Source organism: Gymnoscopelus microlampas (assembly GCF_963454915.1).
Source record: "Gymnoscopelus microlampas genome assembly, chromosome: 6".
NCBI lineage: Eukaryota > Metazoa > Chordata > Actinopteri > Myctophiformes > Myctophidae > Gymnoscopelus > Gymnoscopelus microlampas.
This window is the reverse complement of record NC_139943.1, coordinates 26,805,111-26,825,355: the sequence shown is the minus strand read 5'-3', so window position 1 is coordinate 26,825,355 and position 20,245 is coordinate 26,805,111. Positions and strand designations below refer to the sequence as shown.

Below are 20,245 nucleotides of genomic sequence, written 5' to 3'. Positions count from 1 at the left end.
ATAAGTTCTTATTTTTAGCCACCTTATCTGTGGGTGTCCTTTTTAGAAGATGTTGGCTGTGAGCCGCTCACAAGTTTTATGCAGCTGAATGGGGCTTGTGTATAATACCCCCTCGAAAATGAGATGCTGCATCTCAAGGGGCTTAGCCACCGTAGTCTTGGAAGCTACTTTGTCCATTATCTTTATACAATATCCCCTTTAAGTTCAAATTGATGCATACCATTGAATAGCTACTTCTCACATGTATGCCTGATGGTTGCACGCTGTGTCATGCACCGAAAATAGCTGAACTATATGCTTGCGATGCGTTATAGATCTGCTATTTTCCATGCACAACAAAGACTATTATGGTGGGTTGTTTAGTGGCATTCTTATCCTTACTACAGTATGTATAAATCAGGCTTTAATCACACAAAGATAAATCCCTGTGATAATACAACCGTATCTTCAGTTCAAACTGTACCATCCTCTTGTCCAAGGTGGTGGACTTCATGGTCTCCCTGCTTCAGAGGGCCTGTGCTGGTCTGGACCGATCCCCTGCTGCTGCCACTGAGAGCCCAGTAGAGAGCCAGACTCTCAGCATGGGCATGGGTCTGGTCGCCACCCTGCTCTCTGGTCCTGAGGTACTGAAGTAGACTTCACACACTTCTAAGTTATGCAGGGCTACATCAAAAAATGTGTTTACGCACGTCTCCCGGTGCTGATGTGGTGTGCTCTTCCATTTCCCTTTTTGTTTTAATCTTAAAGGTCGGTGCTGAGGATTATGCATCCATGAAGAGGCTCCTCCCACCGCTGGAGGACCTGTCCCAGAAACACCCTGACGTTGTCATTCAGGAGCTGGCGTCTAGCCTACGAGCCGTTATCGCCACACATGGTGCCTGCAAGTTGGAGGACTTCCCACAAGCTGCACAGTCTTCCACAAACACTGCTACAAAGCAAAACAACAGCAGGATGCCTTCTAAGACCAAGCTAAAGATGCAGCCTCAAGCAAGACATTCCGAGCTGTCCGAAAGTAGCTCCCGTTCATCCACTGCGCAGTCTAGACCTAATCCACACGTGGCTCGCACACATCCTGCCAACCATGGAGCCCCTGCACAGCCTACACACACCCCCAAACCTGTCAGAACTCAAGCGGGTTCTGTGGCTGGTGAAACCCAGGCCCAAGACCGTACTCCAACCCGGATGGATCCACTCGATCCTGGGCAGACCAGACACACCAACCCCCCTGGAGGGCTTGCATCAGAAAGAGGCCAGACAGGAGGTGAGAGGAACTCGGGCACTAGTGACCCTGCTGCTTCCACCGGGGCCTTTTCGGATTTGTTGCTGGAGGCGTGTGACCCTGACGTGCCCACCAGGGCAGTGGCCCTCAGGGCACTAACACGGATGGTGCGAGAGGGGAACTCGGAGGCTGTCCAGGCCCAGGAGAAAGTCCTCATGGTGGGTTGTTGAGTGGCATTCTCATCCTTACCTTTTATCTTAGTTAAGAATTTTTATATTTTATGACAATCCAAAAGTAAAATGAAAACTAGTCCATAACCAAGATTTGGCAAAAGTGGTTAATGTTATGAAGCTAATAAAAAAATCACACCCTGTGTGAAGTGAGTGGTGCCTTTGATGAGCCCCGTATTGACCCCCGTATTGATGTTGTCATCAATGTTTGTGGACAGACATACATACATACATACATACATACATACATGCATACATACATACATACATACATGCATACATACATACATACATACATACATACATACATACATACATACATACATACATACATACATACATACATACATACGGACACACGGACAAAGTCATGTATAGGAGTGGTTGCCTTCGGCACCACTCAAAAAATCTATATTCAAGAATGTTAAATCTTTAACTAGCTTTGTTACCCTCTTTTGCCAATGCTTGATTATGGTAGTCCAAATAATAGCACCAACTTCTAAGATGCTCCAATATCAGTCCTACAGAGGTTGCGTATAATAGTACAGTCCTTATAGCTTCAGAGTTCTTTGAATACGTTATAGTATCCACATATTCACTGAGTTCATTCCTATCAAATGATTGCTGTATTTAGCTAGTAAAAAATAGAACATTGTTTATCAAATATTTTCCTTCATTTTCCATCAAAATAAAAATCACACCAACGAAGACATGCTCAAAACAAAAAGAAAATTATGCAATATGTGAAGTAAAGAATGTCTGCCCAAAATAGTCCAAAATAATTGTGAAACATTCTCATCTACATCTTTACAAAATAAGTAGTCAGACTCGATTTCATATACTGTATAGGAAATAATTTGCTGGAATTACTTTATTAGTAAGTAGCTTAAGTAAAAAAAGCTTAAGTAAAAAACCTTTCTCCAAGGCATTCTATTATACTTTACGTAATACATGATGGTCTGTTACATTATTGCTAGTTTAAACTGGTTTAAATTCATGTAAACAATATCAGTAGCACATCGTGTTAATGTGATCTGAGGGCTCACCATCTAGTAGCCTTCACAGTCAGCGGAGCGTTAAGTAACAGTTTAGTTTAGCGTGACTGAACCACTGAGCAAAGGAGGTACCGCTGTAATGTTATTGATCCGGGTGATGGTGCAATGAATCTTAGTCAGAGTAATAAAAAAGAAGGTACGCTTTGTTTAACCACTTTAACAAAAAATATTACTGGGACCACAATTGCAGATTAATATTTCATATCCAGGAATTCACCATTGTAAACTTCCACTTCCACTGACTATCCCACTAACAAGTTGCCCACAATTTCACACATTGCCTAATGTAAGTTCCAGCCATACTGGAATATACTGGGTTTTGACTCAGTCTTGTTGAAAATAACCTCAGTCTAGGTTGGCCTTGATTGATGTTCATCCCAAGGGCTTCCTGTCTTCAGTGCCTTGTACAAATACCTTCTAGTAACAGGGCAGTAGAGCTCTGGGTCAAGTGTGTGTATAGAAACAATAGAGGTTATACGTAGGTCTTTGTCTTTACCTCCTCAATGTGTGTGTGTGTGTGTGTGTGTGTGTGTGTGTGTGTGTGTGTGTGTGTGTGTGTGTGTGTGTGTGTGTGTGTGTGTGTGTGTGTGTGTGTGTGTGTGTGTGTGTGTGTGTGCGTGTGTGCGTGCGTGTGCGTGTATGCATTCTATAGGTAGTTTTCCATTGTCTCTGTCTCCTGGGACTGTATGCATGTGTGTTTGGGTGACTAGAGTATGTTTAATAAATGAGCATGTTGAACCTGTGCCCCCAGGGGGGATGAGGGGATGCTCAGCATGTGCCCTATTATGCATTATCTTATTATTTCCTCCAGCTCTCTGTCATTTGGCTTCTTTGGCACAGCTCTTTTATTCAAGCCACTATTTTATATCCATGCTTATCTTTGTCACCCCCACCCCATCTCATTTAATCTTCTGCCTCACCCGTCCTCTTCTCTTTAACCCTGCATCTCCACCATGTCCCCCTACCTGGGGTTAGAGTGGTTTATTCCCTTTGATATTGGTAGTAAATGTGTTTCAGTGCAATCGAAAGCTGTGCTGTTCTCCATTGCTGGATTGAGCACAGACTAATTATTGTGTCTGTATTTCTAAGGCTTTTACCCTAAGAAACATTATAGATACGCTTCAACAACTGCCTGCAAATCAACTTGGACCCTCTGATGTACCTTATACCACCATAGCCTCGGAACTGTCACTGTTCCAATTCCAATGTGGCACATTGCTCACATCTTTATTTTATATATTCCCATTCTACTCACTGCATCTGTTGCTGTAATATACTCTGCCTCTCAACAGCACCTTCCACCTGCTATTGAGTGATCTGTAAAATCTGTTTCTACTTAATGCATTCTGCCCCAGCTATGGTTACGCTCCACTACAGTATATTGTTCATTTTCATATACTGTAGCAGCAGCAGTAAATTCCTAGTGCAATAGAAGCAACAGGCGTACGTATGCTTAATGGGATGATTCGTTCATGTGATTATTCTTTCTGTCTCCAGCTCTTCTTGGAAAACCTGGAGCATGAAGACTCGTTTGTGTACCTGTCTGCCATTCAAGGTATTGATCTAAATAACATATCCTGATTACTCTTTGCCAGTTAATTTAGATGCTAATGGACCTCACAAAAATGTCATGGTCATTAGAGATAGATTTTCATATTTTGCATATACTGTAAATATTTCTTCAACGGAAACACATAATTGACTTGAAGGCAGAGCAGAAAGAATATCAGGTCTCATGTCCTCCTGCAGGCCTGGCTGTGTTGTCCGACTCCTTTCCTGAGAGGATCCTGCAGAAGATTCTGGAAGACTTCCAGCATGGCCCGTCCCTCCCCTCCTCTGACAAAGAGCGCTCTCTGGAAACACGGCTCAAAGTAGGAGAGGTCCTCATGAGGGCTAGCAGAGCTATGGGTGAGCATCCACGTACCAACATGCACACACACACACTGACACACACACACACACACGTACACGCACACACACACGCACGCATGCGCGCGCGCACAGGGGGATCCGCCATTGCAGAGTGATCGCCCATCGAAAATGGCTCGTTTCCACCACGGTATAAAAGATACAGTATGGAGATATGAAGCTTTTTCTCAAGGAGTTATCATTGGAGTGGACGGGAGGTAGTTTTTTGGCATGGATCCACATCCGTCCTTTCCATTTTAGAGACTCCGTGGATCATCCCAAAGTTGCGTTAGAGCGCCCCATGTGGAAAAAAAAGAAAATCTCGTTTTTTGCACTCAATGTGTTAAGGGCATGTGCGTTTGTATGTGCCTCGACGGAGCAGGGCGGTAGGGTATCTGCGCGCCGGTTGTGGTGGGCCGGTCTGGCCAAAATGTCACGAACTAATTTATGTCCCTTATGTCCCCATGTCCCCCCGAATGTATGTCCGTTATGTGCCCTGCGCACACATGTGTTATTGTGAGAACATTTCAGCGACTTAATCACACATAACCCTTTATACTGTATACTTCCTTGACCGGAGTCCCATAGGGCTCTCTAGTAGGCCCTTTTGTCCCTCTAGTCGACACTACATTTCTTTGCCGAAAATAGCCGCTCTACATACAGTACACAATTCTCTTTTGTTATTGTGAGAACATTTCAGTGACTTAAGCACAGTACATTTAACAAACACATATGCATATTTATAAATACCCTAACCTTAATCAGTGTGTAATTGTAACTTTAAAAGTAATCCCCTCTCAAAGTAAGGGCCCCCAAAAATGTTATCTTGTTTTTAGTATAGGATGACATACAAGGACATTTAACAGAAATAAGGACTGTAAGTAGGTTGAAGTGGCTTATTGTCCGTATCCGCCGAGAACGAAGGTGTCTATCCCATTTGTAATGCGCTAGACCCCTGGGAGATGGAATGCTGAGGTGGAGCGCAACACCTACCACCAGCTCCCAGTAATAGGCTCTATGCACAGCAGCCTTATTGGAAAGAAATTGGGCCTCTTCTTACTTCCTTCACAGGTGTTGCCAATGATATAATGAAGGCTTTTACGGTGCTTCTCAAACTTTTAATTTCAAGGACCCCCATAACTCTGAGAGTGTACAAATGGAACCAAATGGACCCGAGAGGGTCCATTTGGTTCCATTTGTACACTCTCAGAGTTACACACCTTTTAAAATGCACAATATCAGCACCCTGACTCTGTTTGACCAGAATGGAACAGAGCCTTCATTAGTATCATTGGTAACACCTGTGAAGGAAGTAAGAAGAGGACCAACTTCTCTCCAAAATGGCTGCTGTGCATAGAGCCTATTACCGCACATCTTATAGTAGTTACCCACGCTGTGCTACTCATACGCTGAGTTGACGGTGCCCGGGAATGAGCCCAGTGAACTCAGTGATCCTGCTCCACTCACTTCCTGGTTAAAGTATTTGGGAAATATTCTGTGTCTCGGCTCCTGTGTTTTACTACAGTATGTATTTTTTGGCGAGACATGATATTTTCAACGGTGTATAACGAGCGAACGGGAGGTCGCGATGACATTTCTTTTTCTTTTTGCGGAAGCACAGTGAAACCCTCTGTGATTAGCAACCATCAGGGGATCGATCATACGGGAGATAAATATTCTGTGACTACTTGAAAAGGTAAGAAAATAAAAACATCGCTGGCACTATGGGCAAATTTTTTTTTGTTTACTTGCCACTGAATGAGTTATTGGGGGAAAAAAAGAAAGAACATGTATTTGTGAATGTATTTTAAAAAATCACACCCAGTGTGAAGTGGGCGGTGTGTGGTCATCACAACATGACTCACTTTAAAAAAAGGATAAATGACTTTTTTTAAAGTCCATACTGCTATTCATAGGGCTGCACATGTGTCATGTGTTTCGCTAGCCAATCACAGTCCTGAATTTGCAAAGTCAGCCAATCACATTACAGTTAGTGGTGATGACACTAGCTGTAATGTGATTGGCTGATATGAAAAAAGTATCGATTTGCATTAACAATGGAAGGGTTAGGGGGTACACACATTTTTTGGTCGGTGTCCAAAACTCACTTATAGGGGGCGGCTACACCGCCCCAAAAAACAAATCTTGACATACAGATAAAACGTGATACAGATAATATGAACTTAAAGTATTTTCAAGTGGGCCCTGATTCAGAAAAGGTTGGGAACATCATGGTCTTTAGTACATAATCTTACAATTTGGCTCATAAGCAACCTTGATTTCTCATCATGCCTGGCCTCTCATCAATCAGAATCCAGTGTGGTGGTCCTTGTTGTGTATATATATGTGGTAGAGCAGTTAGACCGCTGGTTCCCACGACATGTCCAGGTGTGCCTTGGGATTTAGTGACAACCACCCATTATTATTATTGCAACTACAAAAAGTAATGCTTTTTTCCCTTTTTTATTTATCATTACTTTGTGCACACTCATTTCTCTATACAGGGGAAAATTCTATACCCTAAAAGAAAATATATTTTAACCACTTTCAACTTGGCGTCCCTATTTTATGCATTACCATTATAGGCTAGCATTTTAAAATTGTAATGTATTTATTTGATTTTTTGATTTTTTTTTCAAAATAGCAGCATCTACAAGCTCACAACATGTCACAATGCGTAACATTTTGACCTTGTAGATTGGCTATTTTAGCTATGAATAGAGTTGTCCCTTGAGATGTGTTGCCCTCTGGTGTGCCTTGGGCACAGACATTTTGAAAACCACTGCGTTAGAGAGTACAGTCAGTTACCTTTCTGCATTGCTCCAGCTAATTTAGGATGGTCTGTGCCACATGTTGACACTCCAAAATAGAACTGAACTCTGAGAGATGTGTGAAGAGGTTTCGACGCATCCAATTGACGCTTCCAGTGTGGCTGCAGCCGTTGTAAACAATGTGTTGGATAACACGCACGTCTGACGCTTACAGTGTGTCAGGGCCTTTATACTTTTTGATTGTAATTGGGTAAGTAATTACACCTGACCTATTATTCTCTCTACTCATATACGTATACAGTATATGAGTTTACGCCCCCACTTCCTGATTTATCCTGATGGCAATCAAAACGTTGATCTCTGCAATAAACAACAGTGTGCGGATTCTATTATTATTTTTATGCTGATCTTCTGTTTGTCCTGCACCTGATTGCCAGAGTGGATATGCGTGCTCTACATTTCTTATTTGTAGAAAGCCAAGAATCTCCTCTCTCACACAGTGCACTTAACTAATGTGTTTTTAGGGACATCCAGCTGATTTAAGTGGAGCACCTCACCCAGAAGCCACAACTCCCATTTAAAAGACATACGTTTAATTCCAGGGGTGATACTCTAACCACCCAATGAAGCAGTTATGTTTTTACAGGAAGTTTTACTCCAGCAGAAAATAGTGATTGATTGGTTTAATGGTTCACAAACATTATTATCCCCCACTTGGAAATTCTGTGGCAAGCTCTCCCAAAATTAAACTAATATATACATGTGATGATCTGTGCAAATGAAGTATTCTCTTTGTCAACACCATCAACACTTCACCACAGATATCTTAAGCATCAACATAATCAACCATGCACTTTATTTTTATTTTTATTTTATTTCCATGCTTTTTGTTCCTGTTATTGATTGTCAACAGTGTAGCAATACAGGAAATAGGGGGAGAGAGAGTCAGGGAGTGACATGCATGCAGCCAAGGTTCGCCGGGCCCGGGACTCAAAAAATGATCGGGACAATTAGTGACTGCGTTTCAACTGCTGTCCGTACAACAGTGAAAAGCATAAACATCTTTTTCTGATTTCTCATACTTGCTCCCTATGGGCCTCATCAATTAATATGACAGTCATAGTCACTTCCCTGCCACCATCTCATTGGCCACAGTTACATGGACACTCATGTATTCATTCAGAATGAATTCATTCCGAATGAACTCATTCTGAATAGAGGAATCTGATCCACTCACCTGTTTACATGGGACCTGAATAAAAGTATTCCTCGTTTATATGACCAAAGCATTCATTCAGAATATAACTTTTGACATGCGCAAAGTGGTTCCCGCCTACGCCCGGGCATGGACCAGGGGCCACTACCCGGAGCAGAGCTTCCCCTGGTGGGCATGGGAGGAGCAGATCTACAAGTTCAGACCAGTTTCTTTTTTTGTATTGGTACCAGACACGGTAAAACGTAGGCTAGCCTATAGTATTTGTCACATTTCTCATGTAGGTACCGTACGATGATGTCATCGCGCATTCGCACATGGTCATTATAATAATAAAGAGAGAGAGAGAGAGAGAGAGAGAGAGAGAGAGAGAGAGAGAGAGAGAGAGAGAGAGAGAGAGAGAGAGAGAGAGAGAGAGAGAGAGAGAGAGAGAGAGAGAGAGAGAGAGAGAGAGAGAGAGAGAGAGAGAGAGAGAGAGAGAGAGAGAGAGAGAGAGAGAGAGAGAGAGAGAGAGAGAGAGAGAAACACTACAGTCTATGATCAATGCGTTTCTGCGTTTACGTGTGGATAGGGATTTAAAAAAAAAATCTTTGTCATGTGGCCAGGGATTCTTTTTAAAAACTGAGGACTAAAATACCTGTTTAGAAAAAGATCCATATAAGTGTAGCCTAGGCCAGCAATCCTCGGAGCGTCCGTTCTCCTGGACAAGTCTGGGCTTAACCATTACAGGCTTATTAAATGACGCTATTAGAATCATTCATTTTATCCCGCAGGAGCGAGCGCTTCTCAGCACCAACGGTGGCCGAATTAGAGATTTGATAGGTCATGTTTGGACAATTCTGACAGCCCTACTAAGCACGGACATGCGCAAAGGAATGCATGTATTCCAAACAGACAGGAGCGTTTGGAATAAAGTGTTTACATGGTCAATTCCGATTGATTTAACCCGATTCAAACGGTCTATACCACCCCTCCTATTCCGAATGAAAATGCATTCGGGTCAGACTGGAATGGAATATTCTATTCCAATTAGGGTGTTTACATGAGCAAATCTATTCGGAATGAATTCATCCATTCATTCATTCCGAATAGAAGTGTATTCATTCCGAATACAACTGTCCATGTAACCGCAGCCATTGAGCACATGAGGAATTCGTTGGCTGGCTAAGTTTAACAGTTGATGGAGTATTTGTGTCTGCAGAAGAATGTGTTACTGTGAATGATTAGATAGGAAAATATTATAAAAATACATGCACATTCCATTGTCCATTACAATGTGAGCTGTATCAATACAAAGACAAATATGTAGATTAGAGCAGAAGGAGCCCCCATTAACTGGATTTTATCAGTGATGTTTCGAGCAATACAGGCTCTTCCTCAGACTTCTTCATGGTTATCATAAAGAAAAAGTACATCCACATATAGCCACAACCCACGCAGTCAACAAGAACGTAGACGGGATAGTTTGAATGAATGGACTTCCTATGAATGGGCTATTTGTTAAAGACACATAATGTAAAAGTGAATGTGCCTGTTCATGTATATGTCCATTATATGGTTTACATGCATGTTTGTCTGTGTTACTTAGCTTAGTGTCGGTAGCAATTAGTCGGTTACCACCATGCCACAAAAGCCACAATGCATGCTTGTTTTCTGCTTAGCACTCCGTTTAGAAGAGACTCAGTGTATTGAAACCGATCCCTGATAGATCTCCCTGTTTTGGCTTTTTTTCCCCACCCCGCTTATACAGTCTGCCAGATTGCCATCGTACCACTTCCCTCAGACAATCAAGGGGTTTATAACCCTGTTGAGAGATTGGAAAGACCTTCAGCCAGCCAGTCAGCCAGAGAAACAGAGCAGTGAGACTGCGTTTGTCCCCACCCCGTGACTGTTCTCCGGTCCCCTCTCCCTGCACCCCAGTCCTCACCCCAAAAGTAGCCAAGTTTGTTTCTTGCCAGGCTGCCATTTGTAACTGGGAACGTACCCTTAATTGACTTTGATGGTTCAATCAATGTTTAATTGAAGATTGGCTCGGCCCAGTTGATTTTCTCCCAGTAGCTGGCTGATTCTACTTGCAGAGATGCACAGAAAACTACAGGGTCTTAGGCATCAAATGAGGATCAAAAGTAATGTTGGCGTTATGTTGGCTAAATAAAATCCATATTTTGGGAGCATTTTTTCTCTCCTCAGCACAGCTACTGTATAGTTTGCAAATAATAATAATTTGAGTGCATACGTATGCATTTGGGGGGACAGCTGAAGTGAATGTCTTTGCCTTTGTGTCTGCCTTTGTGTCTGTGTCTGACTGTGTATGTATTTGTTTGTTGCATGTTTGTGTCAGCATCTGAGAGAACGTTGGCACCCTGAAAGGTTGGATCTAGGACAAGTTGAATAGTTCTGAATGTCATAGCTGTGTGTGCATTTGCTTTCTTCTGTCTGTGTGTTTCTCTCTGTGTATGTCTGTATGTGTCCTCTTTCTGTCGGCCTATTTGTGATTGTGTGGGTGTGTTTGTGTGTTTTTGGGACTGGCCAAAATAACCAGCTGTAAGGACCTAGGCTGAGCCTGGCCTCATGGGGCCAACAGCTCTTCCCCAGTGCTGCCACCCATCGCCACTACTACTATTACAGTGCGAGGCAGTCAGCTGGCACTCTCCATGGATGCTATTGGCTCCATTCCCTTGGTGCTTGGTTGGGGTAGATGCTGGCACAGCAGTAGTGCGCTCTGTCAGTCTTTAGTCTATCTTATTAGTCTTTCTCACGACCCCCCCTCTCTCTCTCTGAGACATGAAGACTCTCTTTAAACCTACATGTAGTTTAGAGTTGTGGAGATGGGTGTTGGCTGTTTTAGTAAACCTGCTGGAGGGTGCAGTCATACCGAACTTAGGTTCTGCATATGCTGGCGGATTTTGCCAATGCTTTTCGATGGGAACTGAGCGGTTTGTTGCCATTCAAGGATTTCCCCCCAAAAAACGCTCCGTTCCCATTGTAAAGCATTGGCAATCTGCCCGCATAGGCAGAATTAAGATTCGGTGTGACTGCACCCTGACTCAGCATTTCCCGGAAAAGAACTGCTCAGCTGAATGCTTGGCTAGGCAAGTCACACCTGAACGAGGACAGACGCACACACACGCACCTGGGAAAACCACCACAGTGCCCCTCATCTGGCTTTCCACTTCTATATAGTATTAAATGCAAATTATCTACATAGGTATCGTTGATGTTTTTAACAGATTTATAGTTATTGTCTGTAACTGTGCTTGAAATCGATCACTAACAATGTTTTCTCCACAAAATGTACCGATATTGATCAGTTATTGAGGTATACAGCTTACCATTTTGTCACTTCAGCTGATCGCTGTGCTAAAAACGTACACTGGAATGATAACCCCAATTTATACTTGGTTGCACGCCAGCGTCGCACCAAAAATAGACAAACTATACTGTAAGTGCACAATGTGTCGAGCTGTGACACTTTGTGAGGTTTATTTCCACATGGATGCCCAGCCACTCAACAGCGACTTGTGAACATCACCAACCTCTACCTCTTCTCACGCTTTCCTCGGTTCTTGTCCTCTTCCAGGTGAGCTGACACCACATCTGGGACGGCCACTGATTGGAGTGTTCCTGCAGGGGACTAGGGACAGGGACCAGACGGTTCGAGCCAGCTGTCTGTCTAACCTGGGAGAACTGTGTCAGAGGCTGGACTATGCCCTGGGACCCCTAGCTCAGGAGGTGAGGGGGGAACACTACTGTTATTACTGGTTTACTCAATTGCAACAAACAGTTGCCGTCACATTCACCATCTACTTACCCATTTAATGGCAGGACAAAGGGAGAGGAGGCCGTTTAAATGGCGCCGGTTGTACTGCATTTCAGTCATGGACCCTTTGCCTCAGTATCAATTAATCGTTGAATAGAAATATTGGGTGAAGACACACTGTATTAGGTGATGGTGAATATTGGTAGTGAAAATATTGGTAAGTTTTCCACCAACTACACAAGTGAGTGCAGCTTTAACAACATTTAAAACAGTATATACCTGTATATCTAACTACTTTTGTTCCGACTGCCTTTGACATAAAAAATAAATAAACATTACATTAACATTAAGCGTAAATGCACTTTCCGTATTAATTTATGCACTTATTTAATTATTTTATTATAATCATTATTATTATTTATTGTTAAGATCTATGTTTCTCTGAGCCATGTCGCATGACATTAAAGTGCCTCGGTCAACAAAGTATATAGGGTTTAAGTAGTTACGGTTTAGGGGTTATCATTATGTGTCTCAGGATTTTTCAGAATGTGTGTGTGTGTGTGCCCCTAGGGACTTGGCGCCCTGGGCAATTGACTTGTTTTCCCAGCGCATGTGCCGCCTCTGTGTGTATACATACATGCATACATACGTACATATGTGTGTGTGCGCGTGGTACATACATATACATACATACATTCATATATACACTTTAGTGTATTGGAATGGTACAGAGAGGAGCGGCTATATTTTTCATATATGTCCTCCCACCTTTCTTGGTCTTAGTTGGCAGAATGTGTGAAGGAGGGAGGGAGGGAGGGAGAGTGCAAGAGATTAATGTGCATGTATTTGTGTGAGAGCAGATATGCGGGCTGCTGCAGTGGTCAGAGGCTTAAATAAAGATGGTGTGTGTGTGCGTGTGTGTGTGTGTGTCCGTGCACGTACGGGCTTGCTGAAGCTTGGTGTCATGAATAAGCAGCACTGTCAGTCTGTTGGAACAGAATGCTTATTCATGAAGCTGCTCTCTGTAACAGCCACTCACCCTGACCATGTATCCATGTGCGTGTGTGTGTGTGTGTGTGTGTGTGTGTGTGTGTGTGAGAGAGAAAGCGAGCGGTCAAGGGAACATGTTTGTTTAAATATCAATACATCAATCGATCCAGTACAGTGGTAGAACTGACCTCAGCATACTGTCACTCACGTTTTTCTCTCTCTCCTCCTTGCTGCATGTCTGTGCATGTGGCACGTGCCAGCTGTGCTTTGCCTCCAGGTTATTGATAAGCACTAAACACAAATTGTATTGTAGAACCCTGTTACCGCATATTTTGACTTGACATATTTTGATATTGTTGCCTATCAGTTTTGAAATCGATTTAGATATTGTTTTAGTGAATGAAACGTTGTTTTGACCCATATGTATGGTAGAGTATGTTAATGCAATATAACTAGCTCTGTAGTGGTTGGAGGCGGTCTGGGAGCTCTCCTCCTGTGTTTGGGTAGGACACCTAATGGTAGACAAGAGGCATTACCTGAAACTCAAAGTGCAATATCTCCCCTGCCCAAGCGGGCTCAGTGGTAGAAATGTTGTTTAGCTGTAGGTTTGATATCCAGCTCAGCTTTTCAGATGAAGGATAAAGGTCACTGATGATGACCAGGCTGAGTCACCCCTGCACCTGACCTTGGACGTCACAAATTATTAGCCTCACCTTTACCAGGCCATCTTCCTCTGGACAAAAAGCCCATAATAAGGAGACTAGGGTTCATGTGGTTAATCTGGTTGAATTGGTCTGATTTGAAGAAGAAAATGTGTGTCCTCCTCAGCTGAGCGGCTGTCTGACTGCGCTGATCAAGACCGAGAAGGAAGCCGAGGTGAGGAGAGCTGCCGTCCACGTTATCACCATGCTCCTCCGAGGCCTTAGTGACAAAACCACACAGGTACACACACACTCACACACACACACACACACACACACACACACACACACACACACACACACACACACACACACTATCCTAATATTCACTATTCTTGTGAGGACATCAACATTTTATGATTTTTTTTTGTTGTTGCCATATTCAACCCTAACTGTAAAGTCTACAAGCTCACAACATACATATCACAACACAACACAACGCATTGTGAGCTTTTAGATCCGAAACTAATTGAGTATAAATCATGTATCTTACCCCTAAATGTAACCTCTAAATGCCTAAGCCTAACCCCATTCTGAATCTTTTCCCAATTCTAAGCCTAACTTTTAAAAAAATTAACCATAAAAGTATCTTGTGAGGATGAGGAAAAGTGTCCTCATAATGTCAGTTTCTCAAATTCTGCTAGTACAAGCACACAGCAGATAAATATTATGTAACTTTCTATTTTAAATGTAATGGTTTATATCTACAGTGCTTGCTGGGAATTTTCCCTTTGACTATGCCAGGGGTAGAGCGTTAGGTTCAGTGGGTTTTTAAGTGACACTGTATGATTCACAACCTTACCATTCTGAAGATGTTTGTCTTCTTGTCCAACATAACAAAGCTCTGACCTACGCTCCTATATAACACTGAATGTTAAATAACTGCCAATGTCACTGGTTCATCTCAGTCCAGCAACTGTTGTCGGAATTTTCCACCAGGAGAGAGTGCTCTAATCTTTTGCTTCAATGAATTTATTTATTTATTTTCATTGACAAAAAAATATATATACAGTACATGACCTTATTATTATTTGTACATGTCTGTCAAAAGGACTTTTTGGAAGAAAGTGTTAAATTAAGTGTGTTGTTTTGGAGAGCTGTGATTTACAACATCACTTATTGTGATGATGTAATTAAAATGTGATTTCCAACGACAAAGAAGTAGTGTCAGTGATTCTCAACCTTTTTCATTTCAAGGACCCCTAGTTTGATATGCATTAGGCCACGGACCCCATTTGATATGATTTTTATCTCTGGGACCACAATCTAAGAGAATGTGCATATCAATCATTTAGCTGGGGACACCCTGGAGAGTCGTGCTTAAACGCATCTGTGTGTGTTATATTAACAAAGACACAAGGCCAAAAGTTCAGCGGGTGTGTGAGGACATTCCTTCGTTACCATGGTTTCAGAATGTCGACGCCATCAGAAGGCAAGACGGAAAACAACGTCAAACATAAGTTGGCAGAGCTCTTTCTACAAACTTGGAAATGGCCTCACACCCCACGCCGTTATCTTTCTGGTACACTTTTGATGTAGAAACCAGGTTGTTCAAAATAAATACAAGTTTGTATTTGGGGCAGTAGGGTCTGTTTTTAACGTTAAGAGGCTGTTGTTACACATGTACACATGTCCTGTAATCTAGTCCCTCGTTCCCTTTAGTCATTATCGCCATGATAATAGACTTCTCTGGCTGCTTCTCACCAAGCACAGGAAAGAGGGTCACTCCAAACACTGTGTTTTAGACACAAAACCATGTTCTCTCTTGGTGTCTCACACGCCTCATGTCACTTTTAACCGTTACGTTAGCAGTGGAAAGTCTGTGCTCATTGTTGGTATCTGGATTCCAGTGTTGTTTTTAGATAGTCCTGTAGAGTCGAGGCCAAGACAACCGCGGTCCTTTGGCTTGGATTTATCAGACCCCTGAAAGTAGTGGCTCCATTCTAGGATTACTGGCTAGGTCCTCCAAGACCAAATTAACAATGTTAAAGGTGATAATAAACTGCAAAACATTTCTAAAATAGTTTAATTGTTTTATGAAAATAACTATGAAAAAAACTGTTTCCCTACAATTTCAAGTCGGGACTAAACTGATGATGGAGGGGGGGGGGGGACAATTGAAACACAATATCACTCATATTTGGTGACCCATTTCTGGTCCTGACTGAGACTTGAGTGTGACGTGGCTCTTCAGTAGCCAGTGATGTCATAATGAGTTGATCATTGGCTGGAAGGTGGCCTTTCCCAGCCCAGTCCAGGTCCTGTCATTAGGCTAACAGCTGGACAGGTGTACCACCACACCAGCTGCAAACATCTAATGACACTCACGATATGAGAACAGACAGCCTGGGGAGACATGCCCTTAGCCTAGACTTGGAACAAAGTGCAGTTGAGTGGGCCTAAGTTGTAATGAGGAGTGAGAAAGCACTGTGGGCTAATTCATACGTAGTCGTACTAGTCGCGCAACCGTGTCACATGGCGTCAAGTTCTTCAGTTGAAATGTTCATCCAGTGACATAGTTGTTCGACAAAGTTGAAGTTGAAGAGCATAGGCTAGGACGGCCAAATTCAGGGCTTAAAGCAGAAGGAGAACAGGTTTTCACAGTTGATCAGTCTCAGACCAGAAAAGAGCTACAGGGCTAAACCATAAGGACTCAGATACTATCTTCAATTTCTTTCAGTCTTAAGCCCAATTTCCTTTTCCCCTAATTTCACTCCCTTTGGTGTGTCCATGTAGAACTTGATGTATTTATGTATATGATTGAGAGAGTAATAAGAACTTGACTAGGACTGGATTAGCTGTTATTTCACCACTTTGTCTAGTCATGATGATGTTAGATGTTAGAAACGATCTAATTACACACCGGTCTTTTTCCTTCAGGTTCTTAGTGATGTTCTGTTGGACCTATACCGAGCACTGAAGTGGGTGGTGCGGTCGGACCGCGATGACGTCACAGTGCTCCACGCTCAGCTGGCATTGGAGGAGCTTGATGATGTCATGAAGAAGTTCATCTTCCCCCAGCAGAAGTTAGAGAAGAAAATAGTGGTTCTGCCATAGAGAACAAATGGAGCATCGCAGTAGTTCAGGCAGGCACAGAAGTTGAGCTGGTCTCACGGTCACACACCCTCCGCTCTCATACACCCACGTTCCTAAAAGTTCAACTACGTGGTCTATTTAAACAGACCGTCACTCACTCTCACATGCTCAAATGACTGCCCATCAGTGAACAAACTCCCTCCGCCTCCACAGCCTCCTCCTGTAGTAACATTTAGCTCTTCTGTGTCAGCCTGCCATTCAATACAGGTTGTATTGTACCATGTTCTTTTAATATCTGAGAATCTTTAGATTCTAGAGTCTGTCATGCTTGCACAGATTGTTCCAAATATGATACGAAATATGCAATATCATTGCAATAAATGGTTTTAATCTGGACGAGTGTCTTACTGTTGCATCTATTAGTGATGTCTTACTGTTGCATCTATTAGTGATGTCTTACTGTTGCATCTATTAGTTATGTCTTACTGTTGCATCTATTAGTTATTTTACTAGTTTGCCTGAGAACAATAAGACAAGACGGGGTCTAATAATGGCGTAGCTACGCTATGTGGATATCGGACTAAATGTGGTCAGCCTGTGATCTTAATTGTTACTGTACGTATCTGTCATATCTATGACATAATGACTCCAAATTTGGTTTCAGCCTGATCTGAGCCCCATTTACTTTAATTATAAAATGTAATTAAGTATAAAAAGATGAAACTGTAATGGTCCAGCTATTTGCGTGATAAGCTCCAGATACAAATAGACCCTCTTATAGATGGCTAGCCTCCTACAGAGCCATACAAAATAAATGCATGTGTGTAAAAACGCTTGTGCATGTGTGCAAATTCACACAAGTACAGAGTGTGCTTATGAGACACTTCCAGTCACACCACCAAGACAAAAAAATCTTTCTTTTGTTCCAACTCATCCCTCTTGCGAGAAGAGAAGCAGCCCACCATTGAGTGATATGTTAACTGTGTATAAGGCACGACCCTCTACACACACAAAAAAAGGCCATTTCCCTCGTTCCCATGTGTGAACATAAGGAGGCAAACAGTAAGGATTTCATCTGTGTTTGCAGTCTAGATGTCTCCCCCTTCACTGGGTCAAGGTGTCACTTTGGCCCAAGGGCATAAACGGCACGGTCTTCCATCACAATGGCAGATTTAGACCTCTCTTGGGGCACCATCACCAAACTTTCCATCTGTTAAATCGCACCTTTGTTTAACCGGGGGCCTGTTTCACGAAACCTAGATTGTGGATTAAGCCTGGCTGTAACAGTTATTCTGGCTTAGTTTATCCAGGATCAGCCATGAATTGGTTTCATGAAAGCTGAATTATCTTGCCAGATACATTTAGCCAGTTAACCCTGGATATGTTTATCCATGACTCTGTTTCATGGAAGCAATGCCACATTAGTTACCATGGAAATGTAGCTGTGAAGTTAGCGTGGTCCAAACCAGGCTGACTGCCAGGTTTAACTAATCATATTTCTTTACTGTTTATTAACCAGTCAATCTGATCACAAACCAATGAGTTTTCCCACACTTATTCAATTCGGCTGGGGGTCCACGGGGGTCCCCGTGGCGGCCGGGGCTTCACGGGGGTCCCTGTAGCGGCCGGGGTGGACCGGGGCCCCCAGGCCGCGACCGGGGGTCCGGAACGGTGGGTCGGCTGCAGGTCTGTGGGTCGCTCCCACAGACCTGCGGCCGAAACACCAAGGTATCAGAGAGGAAATTAGAAAATTATTCTAAGTGTTTCAGCAAATCTACCTAGTAACAATTCTGCCCAACGATATTTTTCCAAAAGACCAATCACAGCTTGGTGTAAAAACGCCCACTTATGACGGGCCATTGGTGTGAACACACCCATGTTCCAGCGCCATCTTTGCCTGCAGTTACCCATGTCTCACGTCACGTGAACGCGCAGTCAGCCTGGCTTGACGATCCTGGCTCGACAAAGTCCCTCCTTCTCTGCCTGGCTTGGCGTTCGTGGAACTGAATAAACCAGGCTGTACTGAGCAGTCTTGTCGAACCTGGATTTGCCTTTACATCCAGGATGATTTAATTCCGCTTTCGTGAAACAGGCCGACCAGGCTAACTTCACAGCAAAATTTCCATGGTAACTAATGTGGCATTGCTTTCATGAAACCGCGTCATGGATAAACACATCCAGGTTTACTGGCTAAATTAATCTGCCGAGATAACTCAGCTTTCATGAAACCAATTCATGGCTGATCCTGAAAAAATTAAGCCAGGATAGCTGATAAATCCCGGTTTATACCCCAATCTAGGTTTCGTGAAACAGGCCCATGGTTAAGAAATATCCAAATCATGGATCACTTTGGCATCACAAAGAGTTTGCATTTCTTCAGTCGTATTTCAGCTATGTCAGATTACTTTATTAAATAAAGTAATCTTCCCATGAAATTGGTTAAATTACAGTCATACTTTTAACCACTTAACGCTATTATACATCCTTGACGATGCCCCCCCCCCCCCCCCCCCCAGGGCTCTGTGCTCAGTCCACTCCTTTTTTCCCCTGTAAACGAAATCTCTTCGCGATGCGCGACGCATTGTGAGCTTGTAGATCTGCTATTTTTTACATGTTCACCCCAGATTAGGGATACTAGGGTTCATGTGGGTAATTGACTCAAGAGGTGTGTGTGTGTGTGTGTGTGTGTGTGTGTGTGTGTGCGCGCGTGTGCGCGCGCGCGTGTGTGCGTGCGTGCGTGCACTGATGAGGTGATTTGTTTAATATATCAACAAATCACTTAAGTAAGTCGATTAGTTCAATTAACTGTTGCACCCCTACGTGATGTGAACTTTGGCGTCGCCTGAGTGTGCATTTTAGTGCATCTCACTAAATCCTACAGTAAATTGCAGTCATAGCAGAGGTGCACTTTCAAGTGGTTATCTCATTCATTCTTGAAGTGAATTAGATCTACTACAACAACTCAAAACATTCCTTTTATGGTTTGTTGTCCAAAGCTTTCAGTTGCTAAGGGCAATTCTTTAAATGCACAAAGTTTTGTCGAGGACTAAACGCCTTATTTGGAAACACAATAGCTCTCAACCGTGGACATTTTGGCGGTTATTACTTTGGCTCAGAAATTATACTAACTTAAGCTTGTGTCCAGATTGTCAGTATTTTTATAGCTGGCTATACTGTAGATTAGACTACTTTTATTGTACCTAGTCTTGTGCACCAATTTCTAGGTCCCTAAGGAATGTGGTGAAATTAAGGTCAAAAGATGGTACAATAGGTTGCTGTTACAATATGTACACTTTATTTATTGAGGAGTATTATTGTTACGTGATACAGTATATAGAGGCAATGTCCTCTGGTGTTATTTA

At 42.8% G+C, this 20,245-nt stretch overlaps 1 protein-coding gene across 2 annotated transcripts in view; it reads left to right on the top strand.

The window, feature by feature from the left end:
- tango6 (transport and golgi organization 6 homolog) overlaps positions 1–17,178 on the top strand; it is a 32,290-nt gene extending 15,112 nt beyond the window's left edge. Inside the window, exons 11-17 of one of the 2 annotated variants that reach the window (XM_084060000.1) lie at positions 480–623; positions 748–1,437; positions 4,002–4,059; positions 4,254–4,412; positions 11,977–12,128; positions 13,975–14,088; positions 16,728–17,178. In XM_084060000.1, coding sequence (XP_083916126.1) covers positions 480–623; positions 748–1,437; positions 4,002–4,059; positions 4,254–4,412; positions 11,977–12,128; positions 13,975–14,088; positions 16,728–16,904 — 1,494 coding nt within the window. In that variant the 3' untranslated portion in view covers positions 16,905–17,178. The remainder of the gene's footprint in view (positions 1–479; positions 624–747; positions 1,438–4,001; positions 4,060–4,253; positions 4,413–11,976; positions 12,129–13,974; positions 14,089–16,727) is intronic. The other variant, XM_084059999.1, reaches the window with a different exon arrangement.
- Positions 17,179–20,245: the final 3,067 nt, after the last annotated feature.